Source organism: Desmodus rotundus, chromosome 5, assembly GCF_022682495.2.
Source record: "Desmodus rotundus isolate HL8 chromosome 5, HLdesRot8A.1, whole genome shotgun sequence".
NCBI lineage: Eukaryota > Metazoa > Chordata > Mammalia > Chiroptera > Phyllostomidae > Desmodus > Desmodus rotundus.
The window spans coordinates 22,148,360-22,173,051 of NC_071391.1; the positions used below are offsets into that span (position 1 = coordinate 22,148,360).

General features: G+C 50.3%; 1 protein-coding gene across 3 annotated transcripts in view; it reads right to left on the reverse strand.

The window, feature by feature from the left end:
* Positions 1-24,692, reverse strand: part of NAT10 (N-acetyltransferase 10) — a 38,466-nt gene that overhangs the window by 4,188 nt on the left and 9,586 nt on the right. For all 3 annotated transcript variants that reach the window (XM_053923845.2, XM_053923846.2, XM_053923847.2), the window contains exons 7-27: positions 24,060-24,174; positions 23,859-23,966; positions 19,002-19,135; positions 17,745-17,838; positions 17,543-17,641; positions 14,403-14,539; positions 11,424-11,548; positions 10,840-10,990; positions 10,472-10,568; positions 9,562-9,678; positions 8,345-8,446; positions 8,173-8,247; positions 7,470-7,586; positions 6,469-6,602; positions 6,217-6,265; positions 2,889-2,985; positions 2,702-2,812; positions 1,667-1,839; positions 1,017-1,136; positions 590-688; positions 79-152 (exon numbers count right to left, since the gene is read on the reverse strand). In XM_053923845.2, coding sequence (XP_053779820.1) covers positions 79-152; positions 590-688; positions 1,017-1,136; positions 1,667-1,839; positions 2,702-2,812; positions 2,889-2,985; positions 6,217-6,265; positions 6,469-6,602; positions 7,470-7,586; positions 8,173-8,247; positions 8,345-8,446; positions 9,562-9,678; positions 10,472-10,568; positions 10,840-10,990; positions 11,424-11,548; positions 14,403-14,539; positions 17,543-17,641; positions 17,745-17,838; positions 19,002-19,135; positions 23,859-23,966; positions 24,060-24,174 — 2,328 coding nt within the window. The remainder of the gene's footprint in view (positions 1-78; positions 153-589; positions 689-1,016; positions 1,137-1,666; positions 1,840-2,701; positions 2,813-2,888; positions 2,986-6,216; positions 6,266-6,468; positions 6,603-7,469; positions 7,587-8,172; positions 8,248-8,344; positions 8,447-9,561; positions 9,679-10,471; positions 10,569-10,839; positions 10,991-11,423; positions 11,549-14,402; positions 14,540-17,542; positions 17,642-17,744; positions 17,839-19,001; positions 19,136-23,858; positions 23,967-24,059; positions 24,175-24,692) is intronic.

A 24,692-nucleotide genomic window follows, 5' to 3' on the forward strand; every position in this document is an offset into this window, starting at 1 on the left:
GGGCCCCGGGCTGAGGGACAGAAGGGACCTGCAGATCGATTCCACGGGTGCTTCCCGCGAGCAGCGCAAGGGCCTTACTGAGAGAGGTCCATGTTCTTCAGCTTCCCCACTTCTTTCTTGTGCTTCTCCTGGAATTCCTTTGCTGCTTCATCCTGCGGCCAAGGCCCCACAGACAGAGTAGGTCAGAGACAAGCAGGGGACAAGTCGCAGAAACAGGTGAGGGGCAGACTCACCATGATGAGCAGCCACCTCCTGCTCCTGAGCCCACCCCCTCCACCGTTAGAGGCAGCACTTACCCAAGTGCAAACAAATATAAAACACTCATTCTGAAAAGTCTACAAGGACAAACAAGTTCACAACAGCAGCTAGACTGCTTGTGCACACGCCTTTTGTGGGAGGCGGAGAGGACAGAGTGCTCGGGCACATCCGGGCAGGCACACTCGGGGCAGGCTCACGCAGGGCAGGCACATGCGGGAAGAGCTCACACCCACAGACATCAGCACCGCCGAGCTCGCTCAGTGCAGGGGACTCTTGCTAAAGGGGACCGAGCATACGTTCAGCATGCATGAGGCCTTCCACGGCTGCGTACCAGGTCGTCACTCAGGGTCTTCATCGTGGGCTCCATGACGATGTCCTTCACTGCCACCATCTGCTCCTCAATGGCCTTTTCCTGCACTTCGCTAAAGAGCTGCAGAAGACAACGGCCAAGAGGCAGAAGATGGAGCAGCTGCAGGGACCTGTCAATCAGCACCAACCCCACACGGTTAGGAGCACGCGTGTCCACGGTCCGAGTACAGAAACATGGACGGCTCAGACACCAAATGCCCAACGGTGGCACCTCCGGGGAGAACACGGCAGATACAGCTGCAGCCCCCCATTTCCTCAGGTTGTGTGCGTGCGTGCAGGCAACAAGCTGCAGCCAACATGGCCAAATGCACAACCTGTTCATCTTGGGGCAGGGAGCAGGTTGTTACGTTACCCGGAACAGACCACACCGAGCCCTCGGCTGTGGTTACCTTCACGACTTTGCGGATGAGCCGGTTGAAAAGTCCCATCAGCTGGCCCGAAGGCAACTCAATCTCCTTTTCCAGCTGGTCCACGGACTTATGCTGCAGGCCAAGCCCCAAGAGAAGAGCCTGGAGGACAGAAAGCCTTCTGAGTGGCTGCCGGCCCAGGCCCTTGCCCAGCAAAGGGCACTGAGAGCGTGGCCGCCCTATCATGACCAAAGCTATCTGGTACAAAACATCGACCGCCACTGTGTATTTTAGAATCTTCTCTCTCATCCTTTTATTGAAACTACCGAGCAACGCTCCCTCTTCCTAAAACCCCCAGATGAACTTATCCTGACAAAGGCTGCTTCACAGCTACGCTGGAGAAGTTCAGGGTGCTCCGAGACCCCGGCTAAGGTCCAGGGAGAACAAAGGCAATGTAGCAGGAGAATGTGGGCTCCAACTGCAGCTCCTCTTTCCTAACTGCATGACCAGGCACATGCCTCCACATCAGAGCCCATGTGTCCTCGTGTGTGCCCCGGTGAGACCTCTCTCCACCCACCCATCAGAATTAAATGCACAAAGTTATGTCCAAACAGCCAACCAAACATCCAGCCCGAAACACGCGCTCTGCAAACCCAGCCCCTCTCCCAGCACACAAGCAGCAGGTGACCTACCGACTGGGCAGCGGACAGCGCCAGGTCCCCCAGCTGGTTCAGGAAATACATCCGGGAGATGGCCGGGATCATGTCCATGATGAGGTGATAGTCGACCATGTTGCGTGAATACATCTCCAGCCTCTTCAGGTCATAGGGGAGAAACAGGCCTTCCAGCTCCTCCCGGCGCAGGGCTGCACACGCGACCGAGCCAGACGGGTCAGGGCAGTCCCGGGGCGGCACCCCAACAGCTGCTCCTCCACCGGCCCTTCAGCCCAAGCAGGATGGCAGAGGGGCCACCAGAAAGGGCCTGCCTCCTGACACAGCACACCACCCAGGCAGCCCTGCCCCCCTCCTGCCGAGGGGAGGCGGCTCTGGGCCATGCAGGGGGGGAAGTGGCATGTGGCCCTTACTCAGAGTTCCACGCCAACACATCAGATCAAGGCTCCCCTGCCCCAGGGTCAAGGGGACACGACACTCCTTCCCCACCCAGTCACTGTCCTCAGGACCCACTTTACAGAAAGCGGGCCGGCTTTGTCCTACTTGTGGGACGATGGTTTTCAAAATGTAATCACCAAAACAAAACACACAAACAGTCAGCAACAGAAAAGCAGGAGCCCAGAGCCATTAATTCATCACCCTTACATTTTTTTGTATTTTAAATATTCAAACAACTTATAATGCCCGATGCACCACTACGTGCTGGCCACAGAAGGCTGGCGGCATATTCTTATTATAATTTCACAAATGAGGAATCTTGAGCCTCAGAATAGAGCTGGTTACCCTGTTCACAGGATTTCAATCGGGTTCCATAATTCGCTAAATAACCTCATCTCTGCAGTCGAATCACACCCCCAAAGTCTTGTTATTCAGAAAACTACTGTGGCAGCACCCTAAGGCAGAACAGGGCCTCCTGAGCGGAGGCAGTGGGGGAGACGCAGGCCTGGAACCGGTCCCTCAACTCCCAGCCCCTCCCCTTTTTGGACTACCACACGCGCCTCTACTTCCACACAACCAAGCCACTACCAGTCCTCCATGCTGTCCTGCCCAGCTCACCTGGCTGTGCCGGCTTCCCGATGTTCCTGTTCTGAATGATGTTCAGAGCCAGGGCAGGAGGGAAGGTGCTGAACTGGTAGGACAGCAGAGCTAGGAACCGCCTTCGGAAATCTGTGGGGGACAGCCAGAGTCAGAGGGCTAGAAGCCCCTGCTGGCCACCTGCTGTCGCTCTTCCACGTGGAAGTACCTTTCCAAAAGGCCGCGAGCCAGGCTCCCTGCTCAGCCTCGCTGTCGTCAGTCAGCGTCTTCAGCATGATGCACGAGTGTTCTCCAGTCAGGTCATTCTGAAAAACGCAGATTCCTGACTGGCACCGGAGCCCCCTTTCGTGAATAACTGTCACCGCTGACAGGTAAGAGTGCAGAGTGAAAGGCTCGGTGCTTCCACGGGCCTTTCCTTCCTCCCCAGCCCAGAGCGGTGCCCTCGCCTTCACATCCTCACGTGGCATCACTTCCTACACTTGGGCTTTCGTGCTGTCCTGCAGCTTTGCAGATGCCATGGCAACGGCGCAGAGCTGCTCAGCCTTCGGAGCACCACTTCTGCCCTGCACCCACGGGAGTGAGCCGCATGCTCGCGCCAGGTAGATTATGGACCCAGGAGTTATCACAGCTTCAACTCCACACGATCCAGTGAACATGTTTTGGTGCCTTACAGCAAAGGCTTTACGTCCAAAACCCAGAGTTTCCATGCTGGCCACCAGTTTGCAGGTCTCTTTAGGACCTAAAATAGTGACCACAGGTTTTTAGACTTTTACTACGTAACAACAAAGCCCCATCCCATAAAAACATCTCATGGACTTCAACATTTGTGTGACAAAATGCCAGCACCAAGTCACGAACGAGCAGCACACAGCACGAGATCACAGGAGAGCACACTGAACTCAATGGGCTGCACTCTTGTAGCTGACTGCCACACTGAGATCCTCGCCTCCCCCTCTCAAACAGGCACCACCCTGAGACACTGCCTTTGTACTCTCCAAAACTCAAGGCTCCAACACACCTTCCTCTCTGCAGGTGACCCCCTCTCACTGAGAAAACGGAAGCATTCAGAAAAGAACTTCATCCTTCCAACACCAACGCAACCAGCTGGCCAACACCTCCTGTACCCACACTCTTTGCCTTCCCTCTCTGAAGGACTAGGTGCCACCTTTGCTCCCACACTCCCAGCCCCACCCCCACCCCCCACACCCCCTCCAGGCCCGCATCGGTACTATTATATGCATGATTTCCGCAGGGTCACACCCGCAGGAGACCAACATGTTCTACAACCTCCCGTCCGATAATCCCCCTTGACTCCAGTCCCTCTCCAGAACCCTGTTTCTCAGCTCCCTTTTGCTTTGTGTATGACTCTATGACTCCTCTATTCAGTCTACTTCTCACCTCCCATTCTCTCCAATCACGTTGCACTGAAGCTGTTTTTATTCAGGTCACTAATGCTGAGAAGCCCAACGGCCAATTGTTTTTCCTCATCTTAATTGTTCTCTGAAAAGCAATCCACTCCCCTTCTTGAAACGCTCACTCATCTTGGCTGTGACACCAACCCCCTGCCTTTCTCCTAGGGATCAAGTGGCTCCTTCTCAGTCTCCCCTGCTGTTTGTTCTTCCTTGTTTCTCCTAACACCGACAATTCCAAGGACTCACCCTCTTCTCTAGTTCCCTTCAGTCCCTACTTTCACTTGCTTTAAATACTGATTCATTCATGGAACAAGAGTACAGACAGTACTCTGTATCTGTGGGTTCCCCATCTTCAGAGTCAACCAACCACAAATCCAAAATATTTAGGAAAAAAATGTTACATTTTGCTGATGTGTACTATGTAGTTAGGTCTACTATGGTTGGTAAACTGAGCATGTATAGGTTTTCTTGACATTGTTCCCTGAACAATATAGAATGACAACCATTTACACAGCATTTACACCGCACTGGGTGTCACGAGTAGTCTAGAAATGATTTAAAGTATACGGGAGACCATGTGTGGGCTATGTGCAAACACTGAGCTGTTTTATATAAGGGCCTTCAGCATCCACAGACATTGGTATCCACGGGGGGGGGGGGGGGGGGGGGGGGGGTTGAAACCAGTCCCTGTAGATCCAAAGGGCATTTACGAACACATACTATACGTAGTAATGCTATTAAGTTCTGGGGTTTTAGAGGTGAAGACCAAAAATACTTGCCCCAAAGGAATGCATCCTATTAGGACCCCCAAAACCACCTCCAGTTGCAACCCCCTCCTTGAACCCCAGATTCCTACAGTCCCCTGCCTACTCCGTACTTCCACGCGGATGGCTCTCAGCATCTCACATGACTATGCCCAAAAACATTTCCACTTTTCCCCCCAGTGGGTCTCATCTCAGCAAAGCACAGCACCCATGCCCCTTTCTCAAGCCAAAAATCTAGGACTTTATCCTTATCTCCTGTTCACTCATCAACATTCAACCCTTCGATGCCAGTTGGCTTAACCTCCAAAACACACCTCGCAACTGGCCACTTTTCTCCGTCTTCATTACTTGACCTTCAAACCAAACCACCACACCTCTTACCCACTCCTCCTCTGCCATCCTCTGTCCACTGTCCCCTAACCCCTCCTCCAACGGAACACGAAGGCAATGCGGGGCCCTCACCTAGACCTAACTGCCCACTGCCTGCGCTTTCATGGACTCTCAGCCACACTGGCGCTCTTTTGTTTCCTTCGATCAATCACCAAGTTCAGGTCCACCTCAGGTCCTTATGCTCATTGTGCCCTCTGCTTAAAAACACTCTCTTGCCCTGGCTGGTGTGGCTCAGTGGATTGAGCGCCGGCCTGCGAACCACAAGTTCACCAGTTCGATTCCCAGTCAGGGCACATATGCCTGGGTTGTGAGCCTGGGAGAGGCAACCACACATTGATGTTTCTCTCCCTCTCTTTCTCCTTTCCTTCCCCTCTCTAAAAATAAATAAAATCTTTAAAAACAAACAAAAAACACTTTTTCACAGCTGTTCCATTCTGATCATTCAGGTTTCAGTTCAAAAGGTCAACCTTCAGAGGCCTGAAACTGTATCTGTTCACTTTTTTGTTGCCTATTTCCACCCGTTAGAAAATAAGCTTCGCGGCATAGCTTGCTCACTGCCCGATTCACTGTAGGTTGCTAAATAAAAAATTCTCTTAATGAACTGACAATCACAAACTGTAATTCCCTTTGGCTTTGTCGTGCACTTTTCTCCTAAAACTGCTTTTCTTTTCCTTTTTTAAAGGAAAGTCAAGGAGGCCCCAGATTGCAGGCTTCCAGAATTTTAGGCCCCTCAACTATTTTATAACCCAGCACCACGCCCGGGACGCTCCAGGAGCGGACTACGTAGTGGGGGACGAACAGGAGTCCGCACTGCCTTCCAGTGAGGACGGCTGTTCTGGGGTCCATCGGAACAACCTCTGGGAGACATGAGAACACCTGCTCAGAGCAGGGGCCACCGGGGCTCTGCACAAGGACAGACCTGTCGCCCACTGTAACCACACACCCCTCCTCTGCCAGACGCCTCACTCACCGGGGTCTGTCTCAGATAGACAGGAACAAACCCAGCTCGCTTCCAGAACCTGCAAAGCACAAAGAGAGCAGGTCACTATGTGTGCATTCTGACAGCTGGCAGACAAAGCTGGGAAGGGCCGGGAGGGACAGGGAGTCAACAAGCATCTGACAAGTACCCACGGGAAAAGCAGACACACAGCCCACAGAACTCACAATTCAGACACCAAGGTCAAGGGGGTGGTTCAGAGAGGAAGGACAGGCAAAGCCTTACTTGAGGAGCCTGGGGGTCAAGCCATAGGACACACCCAGGTAATCCAGGCACTCGGCAGGCCTCTCATTCAATTTGAGGAGCAAGGGAGGCAGGTCCTTCCGGGGGGTGACGACTTCTTCCAGCAAGCTGACAGCCTAGAGAACATCGGGGGAAAGCACAGTCCACCCAGCCAAGGGAAAGGAAGGTGAGTGACACTCCCTGGCACCACGGCCACATGGGGCTCTAGACTGAACACAACAGACACCTGGGCGGGCTGCCTGGTTTGTCCCCATGGTTTTTAAAACCCAGGAACACCAGCACGTGCAGGGCTCACTCCTGAGTACACTGACCCCTCAGGCAAGCGCGGAGTCACACTGCTCAGACCCAGAGTGCAGAAGAGCCACAGGGTTTAGAAAGGTCCAACAGAGTCACGGAGAGAAAAGGCAGGGTCCGAAGATGCAGGCTGAAGGCCCAGGTCTATCACTGGATGGCTCCGTGACTTGGGAAGTGACAAGCCTCTGGGCCTGACCAAAAACATAAGCCCCTTCCCCACCTCTGCCACAGGCACACTGTGAAATTCAAATGAACGTGTGCAGAAAGCTGTTCCAGTTCCCAGTGCTGACCATGCCTCTTACCAAGGAAGACACCACTTCACTGAGCCCAGGCTTAGTACTGAAGGGGGGAGATCGGAGAGGGCGGTTTTAAGCTGGGACATGCATTAGCATCACCTGGGAGCTTGTTAAGACTCACGTTACTGGGCCTCACCCAAGCTTCTGATTCAGGTCTAGGGCATTTTTTCGGGTCAAGAATCTGCATTTTTAACAAGTTTCCAGGTGAGGCTAATGATGCTAATCTGAAGATCTCAAATGTTAGGCTCAAGAAAGCAGCAGCTTCTCCGAAGTAGGAGAAAGAATCTGCTACTACTCAGAAAAAGCAGGCCACTGAATAGTTCTTGATGTTGCTCCCAAAGACCCAGGGAAGAATCCTCCCAGGAACCAGGAGTTCAGCCAAAAGTTGCTCACCTCGCTGCTGACGGTGTGAATTTCTTGCGATGTTTCAACAAAGTTCTCCTCAAGACAAGGGAACCTGCCTTCATAGTACATTTGCAGCAGCTGCAGAGCCCGACTTCCATAGCCCATCTGGGAGCACACACAAAGGGCAGAGGAAGAGATGTTCAGTCTGTCTGAACAACTGCTACGCTCCTGTACTGCTCCAAGAAAGCCTTCACTTTGGGCCAAACTGCTCTTGACAAAGAACCAACGAAACCCCTCAGTGAGGCCAGAGCAGAGACCCTAAGGACTGAGCGGAGCACAGCCCTCGCTCTCGCACTGCCAGCCCATCAAGAAGAGCCCGTTTGCCACCTGAGCGTGAGGACAGCCAGCTGCGATTGCTGGTCCACACACAGATCAGCAAGTCCAACCTGACCTCTCTACAGCTAACAGTGGGGATACAGTGGGATTCCCAAGGGACAGGAGATTAATTACAAAAAGTGGACCTGGTTCACAAGCCCCATCCTCACAAAGGAAGAGCGAGCACATACAATCATCCCCTCCACCCACCCCAGCTCCCAGCTCCAGCAAACTCCGTAGCAGGGAAGTGCCTACAACTGCTTGCTCCCTGACCAGCTTCCCTTTCACACAGCCCCATACACCTGCGCTAACAAGCCAGCAACACATCTGAGCCAGTTACAGTACACCAGGGCTCAGCGGCACGAGGACACCTTACCCCTTGATAATCCGGGTGAACAGCAATGCGAACAACCCTTCCACCTGAAAGACCACCAAAGTCTGGATCTTGGAACTGTGCGGGAGACACAAGCCAGCAACTGAGCAACAACACATCCTCCGACACCACCGGCTTCACTCACACCGACGTGCCAGGGAAAGCGCATCATCACCTGTTCTGACACTGTCCACGGAATCAGGTCTCCCGAAGCCTTCTTCCCTCGGGACAGGCTGCTCAAGATGGACTGGCGAGAAATCTCCCCCTCCAGGCACACCTGTGGGGGAGGCAGCACCATGCAGACAGGAAGGCGGGCCCCAGGGAGCGAGCCCATTCACAGAACTTCTGCCAGTTCTCTGACTAGGCCGGCTGTTTCCACTCCAGGTCAGATTACCCTGTAAGTGACTCATTCCTTTCCAATGGAAGTTCCATTACTATACCCCATGGGTACCCTGACACTGTCACTAACAAGGCACAGGAATGACATCTTCCTGGCCCGAAGAGCAAAAATCACACTAGGGGGTCTCCACGCATGGTGAGCGTGCGCACACACCAGCGACGACACAGCGCACTCGCGCAGCTCTGCACGGACAGGAACATACGATGACCCCAGGGTCCGACAGAACGGTTAAACACAGTTCGGTACGCACATGTAATGAAATACAATGCAGCTTTAAAAATTACACAGGTTAGCCCTGGCCAGGTAGCTCAGTTGGTTGGAGCATCATCCTGTACACCACAAAGTTGAGTTTGATTCCCCATCGGGGCACATACCTAAGTTTCAGGTTCACTCCCCAGTCGGGGGGGCATACGGGAGGCACACGACCAATGTTTCTCTCTCACACTGATGTGTGTGTCTCCCCCTCCCCTCTCTCTAAAAATTAATAAAATATATCCTCAGGAGACAATTTAAAAAATTGTGCACATTATAAGTATTTGACACTGCAAAAAAAAATAAAAAAGAAAGAAACAGAAAGATTACCTAGTACTATGATCCCATGCTTATGAAAAGGCAAAATGATACAGAAATGCATAAACACATGCCAGGTATTAAAAACATTTTTCCAATCAGTTTCTTCTAATTTCGTAAGTACCATGTACTTGCTTTTGTAACAAAGGAGGAGAATAGACAAACAGTTCTGTGGTAGGAAGAGCTCTAAGTCAAATTACCAGTGGCCACTTCTGACTCTCACCCCCCAGGAGCAGTGGGGCCTCGGGCTTCTGTCCGAGGTGCTTTCCCTCCGACACACCCTCCCCGCCTGCCTCAGGAACGCCCAGCCTCTCGGCTGCAGACTAGGAATCTACAGCTTCCCCTTCCATGCTGCATTTGCTGAGCCATTATGCCTTTTGATTTCCAAAATCAATGCCACAAGGATGCTTCTGCTTCTGTACCTGGACAACAGCAAGCACTTCGGGAAGGGTGTTCTGGGTGGGGGGCACAGGAGGCAGGAGGCAGAAGAGATGGTGGGCAGGTGCATCAGAGAGCATCTGGAGATCATTGGGAGAGTTCTGTGGACACAACCACGGGTCAGTGAGAACCACTCCTCTTGTTGTCCTCTACTCAAGATGCTACTTAGAATCGGCGGAAGAATGGCGTACCGCCTTCCCCAAAGCTGGGCGATGAGCCGACACCCAGCAAAGTGCCTGTCTAGTATCTTGGGCGGTCAGCCCAAGACTCTTCCAAATGGCTGAAGTGGGACTTAGCCTCAAATGTTTGCCGCCACCTGCCCACGAGTGCCGAGGCTGCAGGGCAGGTGCGGAGGACTGGTGAGTGGGCACTGCCCGTTGTCCAGCTGAGACACAAGCTCTGTCCCAACGAGAGGCTGCTACTTCAAGAAAACCCGTCACCACTCCTGACACCAACTTTTCAGCCTTCCATTAAAGGGTGTCTGTTAACCTGCTACCCAGACACCCAGCGCGTGTCCTTTCCAACGTGCCCTTAGTTGTTAAGACATTCAAATATCCTAAATTCTCACTCACTGCTCCCCCAAAATAGCTCAGAGGTACAAGGCTGATTTCAGGTCATACAGCAGCAACTGCTATGTCACCTGAGCCTAAGAGCTTAGCACACAGGTGAGAAACGAAGCAGCCCTTTAAAATGGGCAACGCTCCCCACCTGTCCAGTGCCCAGGCGTGGTGCTACATACGGGAATTCCACACTCTGCAGGCAAAGCTGGAAGCCCAACAATCTCAACACTAGTGGGAGATGCAATTGCACTCCAGTGCGTAACAAAAGATGCAAAAAGCTAGGAAAAAGGGGACTATCAGGGCTGGAGTGCACCCGAGGGCTAATGGCAGTCACCTTGTAGTGAGAAGCCACGTAGAGGGCCATTAGCCGTTGGAGGAAGACTTCGGAGGCCTTGTGGTAGCAAAAGAGGGTATCTCTGTTAACATAGTAGCTGGGTTTGGAGTTAAGCCATCGCAACAAAACAAAGAAAGCCCACAACAGGACATACTACTCCCAAAGGTGACCTGGAAAGGTGGGTTTCCCTCACCTTGGGAAGAGGAACCCCACAGCCCAAGCAGAAACACATCAGGGAAGGAAAGAAGGGCAATCGAGAATGTTCAGCTTTCCCCTCTCCCTAGAAACAAAGAGCCAAGCCTTCCCCGTAACTCTCCCACCCTCCTCCCCTGGACCCTCTGTGGGGCACACGAAGCCAGGGAGGATACAGCTCACAGGCCTCAGGCAGGGGGCAGCCTGACACTATGCGGGTGATGTTGAGGCAGTCCAGGCACAGCAGGTCGTTCAGCCACTTCTCCACCGCGTCCCCAGGGGCGTATCGGATGGACTCCTGCAGGGACACCTCATGCAGTGTTCGCACTGTACCCGCAAAACACACACACACACACACACACACACAGAGAAACGATTATTAAATACTTTTTGGGTCAAAGAGCAAAGCAAATGTTTACTGTATCTTTGTCGCAGCGTGCCCACATAAATATGGCTCGAGAACTGAAACTGAGTGGCTTTGAACTGGTCTGGGGATGAGCGGCTTGCCGGCACACCAATCCCAAAGGGCTCTCACTAAGTCAACTCGACTGAGCCCCGAGGTGGGAACAAACAAGGATCTAGCCGCCAGAAGGCCCAGTCAGGCTCCCATCTGGTCACTGCCTTGCTACTCTTTGGAGAAAAGCAACTTCAGCTCTCGGGGACTGAGCCTTTCTGCTTCATTGTAGTCAGCTCCGGCACCACCCATCATGTCACGAGGGGAAGGGCCCAGCAAGAGTCTGAAGGGAGGAGCTCCAGGCACCTGAGGCCAGCCTGGCCGTCGTCGTGGTCTTGTTCTCGGCCGTGGTGCTGATCTGGCTCTGGGCACTCTGTTGGCGGAGCTGCTGAATTAGCTTCAGGGACAGTGACCGACCAGTGCCCTCATAGCTGGAAATAAAAGCAAATGCAATCAGGCACAAGGTCCCCAATCCGTTCTCCAGACGGGATAAGAGAATTACCGTACTTTCTTCATCCTGCCGCAATACCAGACACCTGCCCCCCATGGGTGGCCCTGCCCACCTCTGAACTTCCGGGACCACACGGGCATCCCCAAAGGAGGCAGGGCAGCTCGGGGGGCTCAGGCCAGAGCCATCCTGGGCTCGAGTCCTGGCATGTCTACCTAGTTCTCCTGGGCGATGAACTCAACCTCTTTTAGCCTCATCCTCACAAGGGGCCTGTTCCACACTCCCCACAGGGGACTGGGCCATGTACTAAACAGGACTGAAAAAGTTACGTGCGTAAAGCCTTTGGCATAATGAAACTAAAACACAGTTAAGTGGTCAATTAATACGAGCCGCTGTTAGAAGTAACATGCTTGAAGGAATGCACAGAACATTTCCAGTTTGGACAATCAAGATTAAACAAATCTCCATCCAAGTAATTCTTGTAATTACTACTTTCACTTAAAAGGTAACGTAAAACAACTCGCAAAAAAATTGGAAAAAATAAATTTTTTACAACCCGATAGCTGAACCACCACTTTTCAATTGTATTTCCCCCTTGTCTTTCTTCACAAGCACACGTGACCACAGGGTGCAGACTGCTCAGTGGGCTTTCCTGTTCATTAGTGCGTTGTTTTGTAGTTCCCATTATTACAGTATTTAAAGGCTATATAAATACTTTCTAAGTACGACCTCTAAAGAATGATCAAAATAGTGGAATTTTAAACTACTTTATTGTATTTTATTCCCCCTCTCCACCCCACACAGTGAAGCTTTCTTAAAGGAATTCCACTGACCTATTTAAAAATAAAAACAAGAACAAACACAAGCAACAACACTAAAAACTTCTGTGCTCCAAAGGGCATTATCAAGAAAGTGAAAACAACAGAGTGGGAGAAAAACTCTGGATACCATACACATGACAGGGGCTTGTATCTAGAACACACACGGAACCCTTACATCTCAGTCAGAAGACACCCCGATGAGAAAGTGAGCGGAGGGTCTGAACAGCTATTTCCGCACAGAAGACGTGCGAGCAGCCAATGAGCGTGTAAGATGGCCCACTCATCAGCCATCGAGAAGATGCAAAGGAAGACCATACGAGACACCACTTGGCACTCATGAGGATGGCTATAATCAAAGAGATGTGACAGCCCTCGCCGGTGTGGCTCAGTTGGTTGGGAGCTGTCTCACACAAACGGAAAGGTTGCAGGTTCTATTCCCAGTCAGGGCACATGCCTGGGTCACGGGCTCGGTCACCAGTGGGGGGCATGCAGGAGGCAGGCGATAGATATTTCTCTCTCAGTGTTTCTCTCCCTCTCTTTCTCCTCCCTTCCCCTCTCTCTAGATCCAATAAAAGGGAAAAAAAAAGACCTATGATGAATGCTGGCAAGGACATAGAAAAACTGGAACCTTCATATATGCTGCTAGTGAGAACGTAAAATGGAACAGCCGCTCTGGGAAATAGTCTGGCAGTTCCTCAAATGATTAAACAGAAATTTACCATTTTACTCAGTAATTTCACTCCTAGGGATAAATACCCAAGAAAACGGAAAACCCGCCCACACCAAGACCCATATACGAATGTTCACAGCAGCAATACTCCTAATAGGCAAAAGACAGAAACAGCCCAAATGTCCATCAACAGATGAATGGAAAAGCAAAACGTTTCTGAACACACAATGGAATATGATTTGGCCACAAGAGGAATGAAGTACTGATACAAACTACATGGATGAGCCTTAAAAACATTACGCTAAGAAGCCAGTTGCAAAAGCCCATATATTGTATGACTCCATGTATAAGCAATGTCCAGAACAGGCAAATCTGCAGAAACAGAAAGTAGACTGAGGTTCCCTAAGACTGGGGCGGGGGGAGGGGCGGGGGCAGAGGGCTTCTTTCTGGGCGAATGAATACTGACTGTGGTGATGGCTGCACTACTCTGTGAATACACTAAAAACAACCCAACGCTACACTTTAAATGGGTAAGTGGTGTGGTATGTAAATTATATTCCAACAAAGCTGTTACCAAAAAAAAGTAGAATCCACTTAAAATATTTTCAGTATAAGTAAAGCATTCACAATAATAAATCTATAATAGAATTATCTTTTCAAGATGTGACTTCCATATCAAAATCTTTCCAATATTAAACATATGTATTGATTGATCTGGAAAACTTTCACAGTTCATTATTATGGAAAACAGCAAATTAAAAACAATATATAAACTATATTTATGTTGTTGTTCAAAATGAAAAAGTAAAATAAATGCAAAGAAAATGTACAGCAGAATTCTAACAGAAGCTCTCTCTAGATGAATGGATCCCCAGTGATTCCATTCACTGGTACCTGTTTTTTCTAAATTTTCTACAGCTAAAAACTACATGAACTAAATATTTCAAAATTTAAAAAAAGCTCCTGAGCCAGTAAAAACCTGCTTTCTTATGCCAATTATACAGTTACTTTCATACTATATTTTCAGACAATTCTAAGAAATAAGACACTGCTAACTGCCACCCATGTACTTCTAAAAACTTGTCCAGGCCTACAGACCGCAGACACTCATCACCTGAGCTATGAAATTCTCCGGTCTGTGTGTCCCATTTAAGGTCAGACCAGAGGCGAGCTACAGTTGATTACTAAGAGGCCAGCTCCCATTGCAAAAGCCCTAGGGGAGATAGAAGCAGCCCTGAAAACTCAGACTTGGGGAATCACTTACCTACCCACGCCAATTTGTTACATGCCACCTGATCTGCAAGAACCAACCGTGACAGCCCCGAGTACACGCCCCGGTGCCTTACCCATTGATGGTGGATGCCATGAAAACAAGGTAGGGGCCCAGGAGGCTTTTCACCAGGGGCAGGGGGATGGCGGCAGCTTCATCAATCACAACAAGTTCGGCCTGGCCCAGTTTCACGGCGTCTGCGGGATGTATATACTGTGGGAAAGAACGTTTACATGGTTAACTTGGCCCCCTGATGTCCCAGCAGTGACCACTGCTGGTCACCGCTGAGAGAGAGAAGAGAGAGGCATCACGAAGGCCTGTGTCTTCTCTCTCCCTCCCCCTTCCCGTTTCTTCTTTCTCGCATTCCTCCTTCCCCCTTCTCCTTGGCAGGGCAAAAACATAACAGCTTGGAATCAGTCCTTAACGAACTTGGGTTCAAACAGTTCACCCACCAATCGTGTGACCCTAATCGGGTCACTCAGTCACACAGAGCCTCAGAGCCCTCTCCTGTAAAATGGAAGAGATACCTATCTGAATGCCGTTTGAGAGAAAAATCAGGTAAATCTAAAAATTCTTTGCACGGCGCCTGGCCTAGCGTGGTAGGTGGTGCCTCTGTTTCCTTCCTCTCCTCTGTATCCTCAAGCCTCCACCCAGCCTCACTGAGGCCCACGGGCCAGAGGCACAGGCTGGCCCTAGCAGTGGCTAATGGGAGGGCGCCAGAGTCCTCAAGCACCTGTGTGCTGGGTGCCAAGCGCCAGGCTCCGATACTGTCATTATAAAGGCCGAGTCTCCCTGCACTAGTGGGATACTTCTGGACTTATTCCCCTCTTAATACACATAGCATGCACACGTTTCTTTATATTATTAGCTTGGCCACCTAACACCACCAACTTGCCATAAGCTTGACATCGTATGCATACAAAGAGAAGCAAGCCCCTTCAGTCTCTTCAGGACTTCCTGCTATTTTTAGGTCTGCAAAAGGACAGGAAGGGACACTTTACAGGAGAAGAGCCTGCACAGCCGGGAGCAGAAACAAAGGCACCCAACCGTGTGAAGTCACCGGCGCAGCGCCAGCACAACAGGAGACCCCAGTCCACACGCACGCCGGCAACACTTACACAGCAGCAGAAGACCCAGTGTTTGGGAGGACCGGGGTGAACAAAAACTCAAAAACAAGTGCTGGTGTGAAGGTAAATTTAAAGAATTTGGCAAAATCCAAGAAAGCTAGAAAGCTACATGTCCCGTAAAGCCCAACAATTCCACTTCTAGAAACATATAAATAAACTGTAGTATATACACGTAGGGCTGAACATTAACCAGATCTGTAAGCTTCAATCTGGACCAATCTTAAAAACAAATGTTGAGTCAAAAAAGGCAAGTTGAAAAAGGACAAGTACAGTATGTTACCACTTATGGATACATAATTATGTAGTAAAATATAAACACATGGATTGAAAGGAAACACACCAATCTCAGAATAGAGTGACTATGGGTAGTGACAGAAGGGAACGGGGCGGGTTCAGGAGGGACTTCAACTGAGTCTGTGATGTTTCAGATCTTTACAACAAAAACAAAAGTGACTTTTAAAATATGAAGCAAACACAGCAAACAGCAAAATGTCAACATTTCTTAAGCCTGAGTACAGGGCATCTGAGTGTTATAGTGGCCTCTGTGTTTCTCTACACGTTTGAAGTTTTTCGTTACAGGTAAGATTTTATAACTGCTTTGCTAGAAACTGATGGGTCAGGAAGGCAGCCGCCCCACTCGTTTCTAATAGCAGGATGCGTATCTCAGTAAGGCCCCGTATCTTGGATCCTTAAAGGGAATAAAATGAAACAAACAGTCATAAAAAGCAGCAGAAAGCAGTCCCCTAGAGGAGGCGTAGCAGACTTGAATCTAATATTCCTTTTTAAACACCGCCCCCAATTTCCAGCATGAAGGAGGAAGCCTCAAAGGGACATAAATGGAGCCTCGTAAAGTCAGGTCACCGCTTCTAGGTTTAAGCTCCAGTCTGGAGACAAAAGGGCCCTGGTAACACAAGAGGGGCTCTGACTGAAAACCCCAGGAACAGCAGGAGCTGAACCGGGGCATTTCAGGGAAAGGTTTTCCTTCTTCAGTTTGTGTCTTTTTCTTCAGTTTTAACAGGTCTCTGTATTCTCACTGCCTGAAGCCTACTCCCCACCCCAACACCAGTCTTTCCTCCTCTCAGCTGAGGGAATCAGACAAAATGGGAAGAAATGTACAGAATTAGAGACCTAGTAAGAAAAAAAATTAAGATCCTTAGGAAGAGGCATGAACACTTAACATCTTTTATAACCTGGACTCTGACAGGTATACCTCCTTCACGGGTGTGGCTCCTTAACAGGTATAAAGGTCAAGGGCATAAACTGCCAAGTTTACCTGGCCCACTTCCCACTTCAACCCAACTCCAAAAATAATCAATGAACCTCTTCCACTAAGAGCCGGTGGGTCTCCGACCCTTCCCCAAGCCTGGCACACTGATGCTTCTCTACAAGTTAACAAAATTTGCAGCCTTTGGACAAGTGCAAACCATTCAGGCTTACAGAGCACTGGAGATTGAGAGCTTTTGGGGAAACGCTGTTTAAAAAGGAAAATGGGCTACCGCTAAACCACAAAGATTCAGAGTCCATCTTACAAAGTTCTTTTTTTTTTAAAGATTTATGTATTTATTTTAGAGAGTAGGAAGAGAGGGAGAAAGAGAGGGAGAGAAGCATCAATGTGTGGTTGCCTCTCGTGCGCCCCCCACCAGATACCTGGCCTGCAACCCAGGCCTGTGCCCTGACTGGGAATCGAACCGGCGACCCTTAGGTTGGCAGGCCAGCACTCAATCCACCAAGCTATACCAGCCAGGGCAGTTCTTTTCTTTCTTTTAAATGGTGAGGTTATTGTTCTAGTTACTGAGGCACCACTTCCAAACCTACTGTAACTGAACAAAATCAGAACTGATGTCAGATAGCATACTCTCTCAATCCCACTTACTGAATTTTCAAGGGTCAAAACTACAACTTTTCAAACTGGTTAAATACATTTGTTAGTTTGCTTGAATGTTTTTCTTTAGAAGAGGCTGCAAATCTGGAACAGGTTTGTCCTAAAACAACTACCACATAAAAGACACGCGATTGCACAGGACGTACAGCGACTGGAAAACCAACTCAGAGCCACTCAAACACAGCGGGGTCTCAGGGCGTGCCTCACCTGCAGGGTCTGCCTGTGTTCTCGGAACACGTTCACTCTGATCACCGCTTTGTTGAATTCAGGGTTCAGAGACTGAACGATCTCATAATCCAGATGCTCCTGATGGGGAGAGTCGAACCAATGACACACGGCAGGAAAGTGAGCGTGCCCCGGATTTAAACTTGGCACTGAATCAAAATAAATTCTCATCCCGATCTCCTACCTGGTACTGCAGCGCATCAAACCCCTTAAACACAAATTCAAACAGAGTGTGGAGGTTATCAGGGCTTGGGGAGGTAACGAAGATATTGGAGTATCTGTTGAACAAAAGAAGAAGAAAATTAAGTTTTTTTAAGTAATTAGGAAATCTAAGAAATGTTCGGGGAACTTGAGAAAAAAGGAAACATTTTTGTTTGCCCAAGTCACACAGGCGATAATCAGAGACAATGGCAGGAGAAAAAAAACAGGACACTTTTTGGGGAGGAAAAGTAAAGCAACTCCAGACCTGAGGATACTTTTCCTCCCAAACTAAGGAAAACACATTGACAGTTTTAAGTTAGCCCGTCCCAGCAATTAGCTACCAAAATGTGAAAATGCACCCCTAAGTGGTGCTGTGCACCCTGCTGCCCAGCCCTGTGCCCTGAATGAGAGGGATGGCTCCACACTCATCGCCAGCGGGGCTGAGGGGGTTTCCAACTGGGAGGCCGGAGAGCCTCACTGGTACACAGGCCGAGGCCACAGCACACCTCTGGGGGACTCTGGTGGATGTACAGGATGGACATCCTAATGGGTCAAGTGTTACGGCTGGAGCAGCAAGAGGAACAAAGGTCTGGGAGTTGGGAGCTGAGTCCAGCCCCAGTGCTACTGACTTGCTCAGGGACCTCAGCCAAGTCACTGAAACCCTCAGGCCTAGGCTCCTCCACCGCCAAAATGCTCACGGGATGACTAGTGACCGGGAGCACTACGGAAGATGGTGCGTATAGTATAGGGGAACACAGCTCCTTGGTCCATTCTAGGTCCACTGTTTATGGCTGTGAAGTTGGAAGCACGAACTGCTGGCAGCTGTATGCATCTCCCAGCCAGAGCAAAAGACAGAAAGGAACGTCACCCAAGGCGGCTCCTCAGCAGTATCTTCTACTGATCAGAACCATTAACATGTCCAACTTTTCTCAGTCAGCAAAGCTGGTCATACACACTCGCACATACTGAGAATTTTTAAGTTTCTCGCCAGCATTTCTTTGCTGCGTGTTTGTTTCACTTTGAATCATGATCACAAAGGCCCTGGTGTGGGTGGGTGTGTTCGTCTGCACATGTGTACCTGCACCTCTGGGCAGTTGGGGGAATGTGCTGCTGTTTCAAGGTGGGAACCAAAGACCTAGAAGAAATCACCCAGAAGAGCCTCCCAGTCCCAAGCCCTGATCCCACACACTGCGGCCTCAGAGCCCAGAGTCCCTCGAGATGGGGAATCGGACCCTCTTACCCAAAAGCCACTGCCCCAGCAATAGCCAACCCCAGGGCCGCAGATTTTCCCCTTCCTCGGGCGGCTGTGAGCGCAACGGTACTTCTCAGGGTCTTCTCAGAGATCCCCTCGATGAATTTCAAGACCGCTTTGGCCTGTGGAAAGAGACACGCATTAGCTGAGCCCCGAGGAAGGCCAAGTTCCAGTCATCTGCCACCATCACCATGGAGAAGTCAGGCTGATGCCCATGCTGAATAAAGGGGGGCAGTTCTCCCAGGCCAGAGGGCAAGGCTCAGCACTTGGACTTCACTCCTGTAGTCACCTCCTCCGAGTCTGGAGGCTTTCAACACCAATTAGACGCCAATAACCCCAAATTCACATCCAGGGCAACTGCCCCTGCACAGCTCCACTTGCACCTCTAACAGACACGTCAGACTTCAAACAGAACACCGAACCTGCCCCTCAGACCTCCTCCGCCCATCATCTTCCCCACCTCGGTCAACGGTCCAATTGTTCAGGCTACAAGCCTTCTCCATTCCGCTCCCCCCCATCTGATTTATCAGCAAGTCCCACCACTACCTGCAGAACATACCCCAAATCCTGCCATGCCTACCGTTATCCTCCTCTATTACTCCGACAGAAGCCACCATCACTACAGGAGCCTCCTAATTAGGCTTTCTGCTCCCATCTTCCTTCCCCCAGTCTAGATGCAACAGGGCCACCAGAGGGACCCTTTTACACTAAGCCTGGGGATCCCTCTGGTGGCTGTGCTGAGAACAGACTAAGCCTAAGCCCTCCTACCTCTCGCAGACTAAGGGCCAAAGCCCTTCCAGGGGGCTGCCCGGATGTACACCACCTGATCTCCGCCACCAATGGCTGCCTCTTTGTGCTCACCCTGCTTCAGCCACACCAGGCCCCTTGCCAATCCTCAAGCACACCAGGCAGACTCCTACCTTGGGCCTTGGCAGCTGGAGATCCCTCTGCCGGGAGCACTCTTCCCCCAGAGAGCCACATGGCCCACTTTCTCAACTCCATCAGTCTGCTCAAATACCCCTAAACGAGGCCTTCTCTGCCCCCTAGAACTGCAGCATCCTACCCTGCTCCTGGCACAGCCTCCCCCTCTGTCCTGCTCACTGGGTTTCTCCGCCGTACAGAGCAGTCACTAGCTACAGGATTTGCTTGCTTCCCTGACTCACGGTCCACCTCATCCCACCAGAATGTGAACTCTAGGAAATGGGTGTGTCCCTGTTGTGCACCGCACAGCCCAGTGCCTAGAGGAGTGCCCAGCATCTAGGAGGGGAAGGAAGATGCCAGGGCACCAAAAGCGGAGGGACAGCCACACTTTGCAGGGGCCCAGTGGCTCTCCAACTGGCATCTGCCCTGAGCACAGGCCACTGAGACTGAGAGCAAGGCCGGATGGTCCTGCCTGGCCGGCGGGGTCCTGAAGAAGTTGCCTTACACACCCAGGTGGCGACACAAAGACACTGAGGAGATGCAGGCCCCAGGAGATGGAAGGGAAGGAAGGAGAGGGGCCACAGGAAACCAGTCTCACCAGAGGGAAACACTCAGAGGGCATCCAGGTCCCGGTTATCCCAACCTGGCCTTTGCCAAACACTGCATTTTACCTTTTTGTTTTTCACTTTAGAGTAAGGCAATTATAAACTCTAATAAAATGTGACCAAAAATCCCCTTACGTAATACCACAGGGGTACAAAACCTGCACTACACGCGCATGCACACACACCCTTGCCCCTGGGACAACGTGGGACTACGGAGGACCCACTGCCCTCAGAGTCGAAAACCCACGTGTAACACACGGCCCTCGGCGTACGCAGGCTCCCGACCAGCTGACCCTTGAACTGCATGGGTCCGCTGAAACAGACGCGTACCCGTGAACCCACACAGGCCAAACCGTATCGTTCACAGGTCGACTGTACTGTGAAATGATGACCACAACGTGTTCAACTGAAGCCCGTCTCCCCCACAGCGGCAATAAAAAGAATAAAGGAAGAAAATGTCTTCCCAGTGACGAGAACTCTTTGCATGTACTCTAACAATTTCCTGCACGTCCTCACGCTGTTCGTCACCTCCCTAGCACTTACCTATCTTATAACTGGAAGTCTGTGCCTTTCGACCACCTTTCTCCCACCACCCTCCCCTCGTCCCCTCCCGCGGGTGACCACATGACTGATCTCTTCTCCTGAGTGGTTTTTTAGGATTCCACATACTCTCTGAGATCATACAGTGTTTGTCCTTCTGTTTGACTTATTTCACTTACGTAATGCCTTCAAGTTCCATCCATGTTGTCGCAAATGGCGGGATTCATTCTTTTTTATGGCTGAATAAAAATAACATTCCATTGTGTGTGTGTGCGTGTGTGTATACACACACCACAATTTCTTCACTCATTCATCCACAGACAGAATTTCTTCACTCATTCATCCACAGACAGACCCTTAGGTTGCGTCCATATTCTGGCTATTGTAAATAACGTGGCAATGACCAGGAGGGTGTAGATCTCTTTTTCAATTAGTGTTTTCATTACCTTTAGATATATTCCATAAAGTGGAATTGCTGGGTGATGTAAGAGTCCTCCCTACTGTTTCCCCCAGTGGTTACACCAGTCTGCATTCCCACCAACAGCACACACGGGTTCCCTTTTCTCCACATGCAGGTCAGCATTTGCTCTCCCGTCTTTCTGATGAGGGCCATCCTAACGGGCGTGAAGTGGTATCTCACTGTGGCTTTAAATTTGCCTTTTTCCAAATGACCAGTGATGTTGAGCATCTTTTCAAATTGTCCGCTGGCCTTTCATGTATCTTCTTTGAGGAAATGTCTATTCGGGTCTTTTGCCCATTTTTAAATTGGGGCATTTATGAGTTCTTCGTATGCTTTGGGGATTAACCCCTCATCGGGTGTAGGGTCTGCAAGTATTTTTGCCCGCTCTGTACGTCTTCTCACATCGTGGATAGTTCTGCTTTTTCAGCTGATGCAGTGCCACTCGCTTATGTTTCTATGCTGTTGCTTGTGCTCCAGGGGTCACATTCAAATACTCATCACCACGGCCACGTCAAGGAGCTTTGTTCTTACGTGTTACTCTCGGAATTTCACATCGTACGTTTAAGTCTTCAACCCATTTCGAATTCAGTTTTGTGAGTGGTGAGACACAGGTCCAGTTTCATTCTTTTTCATGTGGGTATCATTTCAGCACCGCTCATTAAAAAGACTGCCTTTCCTCCATTGAGTATTCCTGGCTCCCTTGTCAAATACCAGTTGGTCATATGTGCTTTGGGTTACTTCTGGGCTCTCAATTCTGTTCCATTGGTCTGTGTGTCCGATGTGATGCCAGTTCCACACAGTTTGAATGACTGGAGCGTTACAGTGCTTGAAATCATGAAGTGCAGTACCTCCTGCTTTGTTCTTCTTTCTCGGGATTTCTTTGGCTGTACAGGGCCGTCTGCGGTTCCACATAAATTTTTAGGAGTGTTTTTAGTACTTCTGTAAAAAACGCCATTAGAATCTTGATAGGGATTGCACTGAATGAATCTACAGGTGGCTTTCGGAAGTACTGACATTTTCACAATACAGGAGTGGGCAAAAGTAGGTTAACGGTTAGCTGTAATACAAATACGATAATAAATAAATAATAACACAAGAATAAACTCTTGTGTTTCACATACTCACAACTGTAAACCTACTTTTGCTGAACCCCGTATTAATTCTCTCAGTCCATGAACACAGGATATCTTCCCATTTACTTGTGTCGTCGTTGGTTTCTTCTATCAATGCCTTGTAGCTTCCAGCAGAGATCTTTCCCCTCCTTAGTTAAATTTATTCCTAAGTATTTTATTGGTTTTATTTCTGTTTCAGAAATTTCACTGTTAGCATGCCACCTTCTATTTTTAAGCACGCTCTTTTGCAGTTACTGTTTTTTTTTTTGGCGGGGGGGGGGGGGGAGCGGCTATAAGCCACGTTTTCCTGTAATGCTACCACTGACATTATGGTGTCTCCCTCTCTGCCCCTTCTCCGTCTTCTGTCTCACCTCCTCTCTCTGGTGGTAAAGAGAGTACTAGGAAATGGTTTAAGGCCTAGAGCCTGCGGGCTGGACTGCACAGTCAGCTGGGAGCTGCTAATTCTGTTTCCAGAATGAAGAGAAAACCTGGCTTGTTTGGACGCAGCGCCGAGCAGGCACAGTCGTTGCAGCTATTTTCCATCATGACAGCAGAGCCCAGGACCTAGAGGCCTGTGCTGCTCATCAGAGCGCTGAACATACCTGACGGCCTAAAGGGCTCCGGGCCCTGCCCAGTGAGCTCCTGATGCAGCCTAGGAACCACCAGAGAGGCCGAGTTCACCAGCCCTGGCCGCCTCGATGAGCAGAGAAACGCCCACCCAGCCTGCTGTCTGCACCTAACGATCAAGTACATCACCCCCGACAAGGCCCTCACCAGCCCTCCCACAGGACGCGGGGTAAGTACAAGGGTCCTCAAGCTCTCCTCTCACTTCTGTATGAGGCGAAAGCAAAACCTTTATATCATCAAAACTTAACTCAAATGAAAGAACACAAGCATACCACCCTCTCTTGGGAGAAGTGTGGGGGGAGTTCCTCTTTAACTCTAATCCATCTCTTCCCAAATCTCAGCTCCCTGAACTGTTAATAGGGAGTCAGGGACACGTAATCCTGGATTTCTGTTGTGAACCCAGACAAGACAGAATAGCCCTGCTATTGCTGCATAGGTCTGAACAAGAGAAAATGCCTCTTCCCCAAGGAGGATCCAAGTCTTGACTTGTCCTAATGTGGCTTCTGTTGCTTTCTGCGCTCTACAGCTGACCTCTGGGCAACTCATACTGAGACAGGGCGCTTCTGACCGCCGCACTCACCTGGTCCAGGGTCTTGCAGCAATCCACCAGCACGCCCACTGGCTGCGTGTCCTGCAAGCTCTCCTTCAATTCCTTCAGCTCCAGATCAGAGGGACCCAGACTCTCATCCTACCAGAGACGAGAGGAGGTTTGCCACCGCCCTGGGAGAGTCAACACAGACACGCAACCTCCCGCAGATTCTCAGACCCCTGGCTGACTCACCGGGGCCTGGGGAGGTAGGGCCTCAATGCTGGCAGCGTGGGAAGAGATGGGCAGGATGTTGAGTTCATCGTCGATGACAAGACACTTCTTACAAGAGGTCAGAGAAAGAATAAACCTGAGGAATAAAACCACCATAGTGAGGTGTCGTGGGGGGAGAGGGCCAATGTCTATACAACCAAGAAGTGGCTTTTTTAAAGACTTTTATTTATTTTAGAGAGAGGGAGAAAGAGAGGAAGAGAAACATCAATGTGTGGTTGCCTCTCAAGCACCCCCTACCAGGGACCTGGCCCACAACCCAGGAATGTGCCCTGAGTGGGAATCGAACCAGTGACCCTTCGATTCACAGGCCGGCATTCAATCCACTGAGCCACACCAGCCAGGGCCAAGATGATGCTTTTCTTGAAGAAAAGCTTCTTGAGAAGCCAGAGAAAGAAGACAAGACCCAGTTGGAGAGCAACGTGAGGAGGTTCCAAGCCTCCTCTACAAGGCACCTGAACATGCTTTACACAGCAAAGAAGAAACACGAGAACTCTCTTGAGAGACTGATTACAAGCACTGCTCTTGTGCACAGCCACCCCCACTCCCTGAGCCATGGGGCCCTTCCCACATTCTCCTAGGCTCTCCCTCAGTACT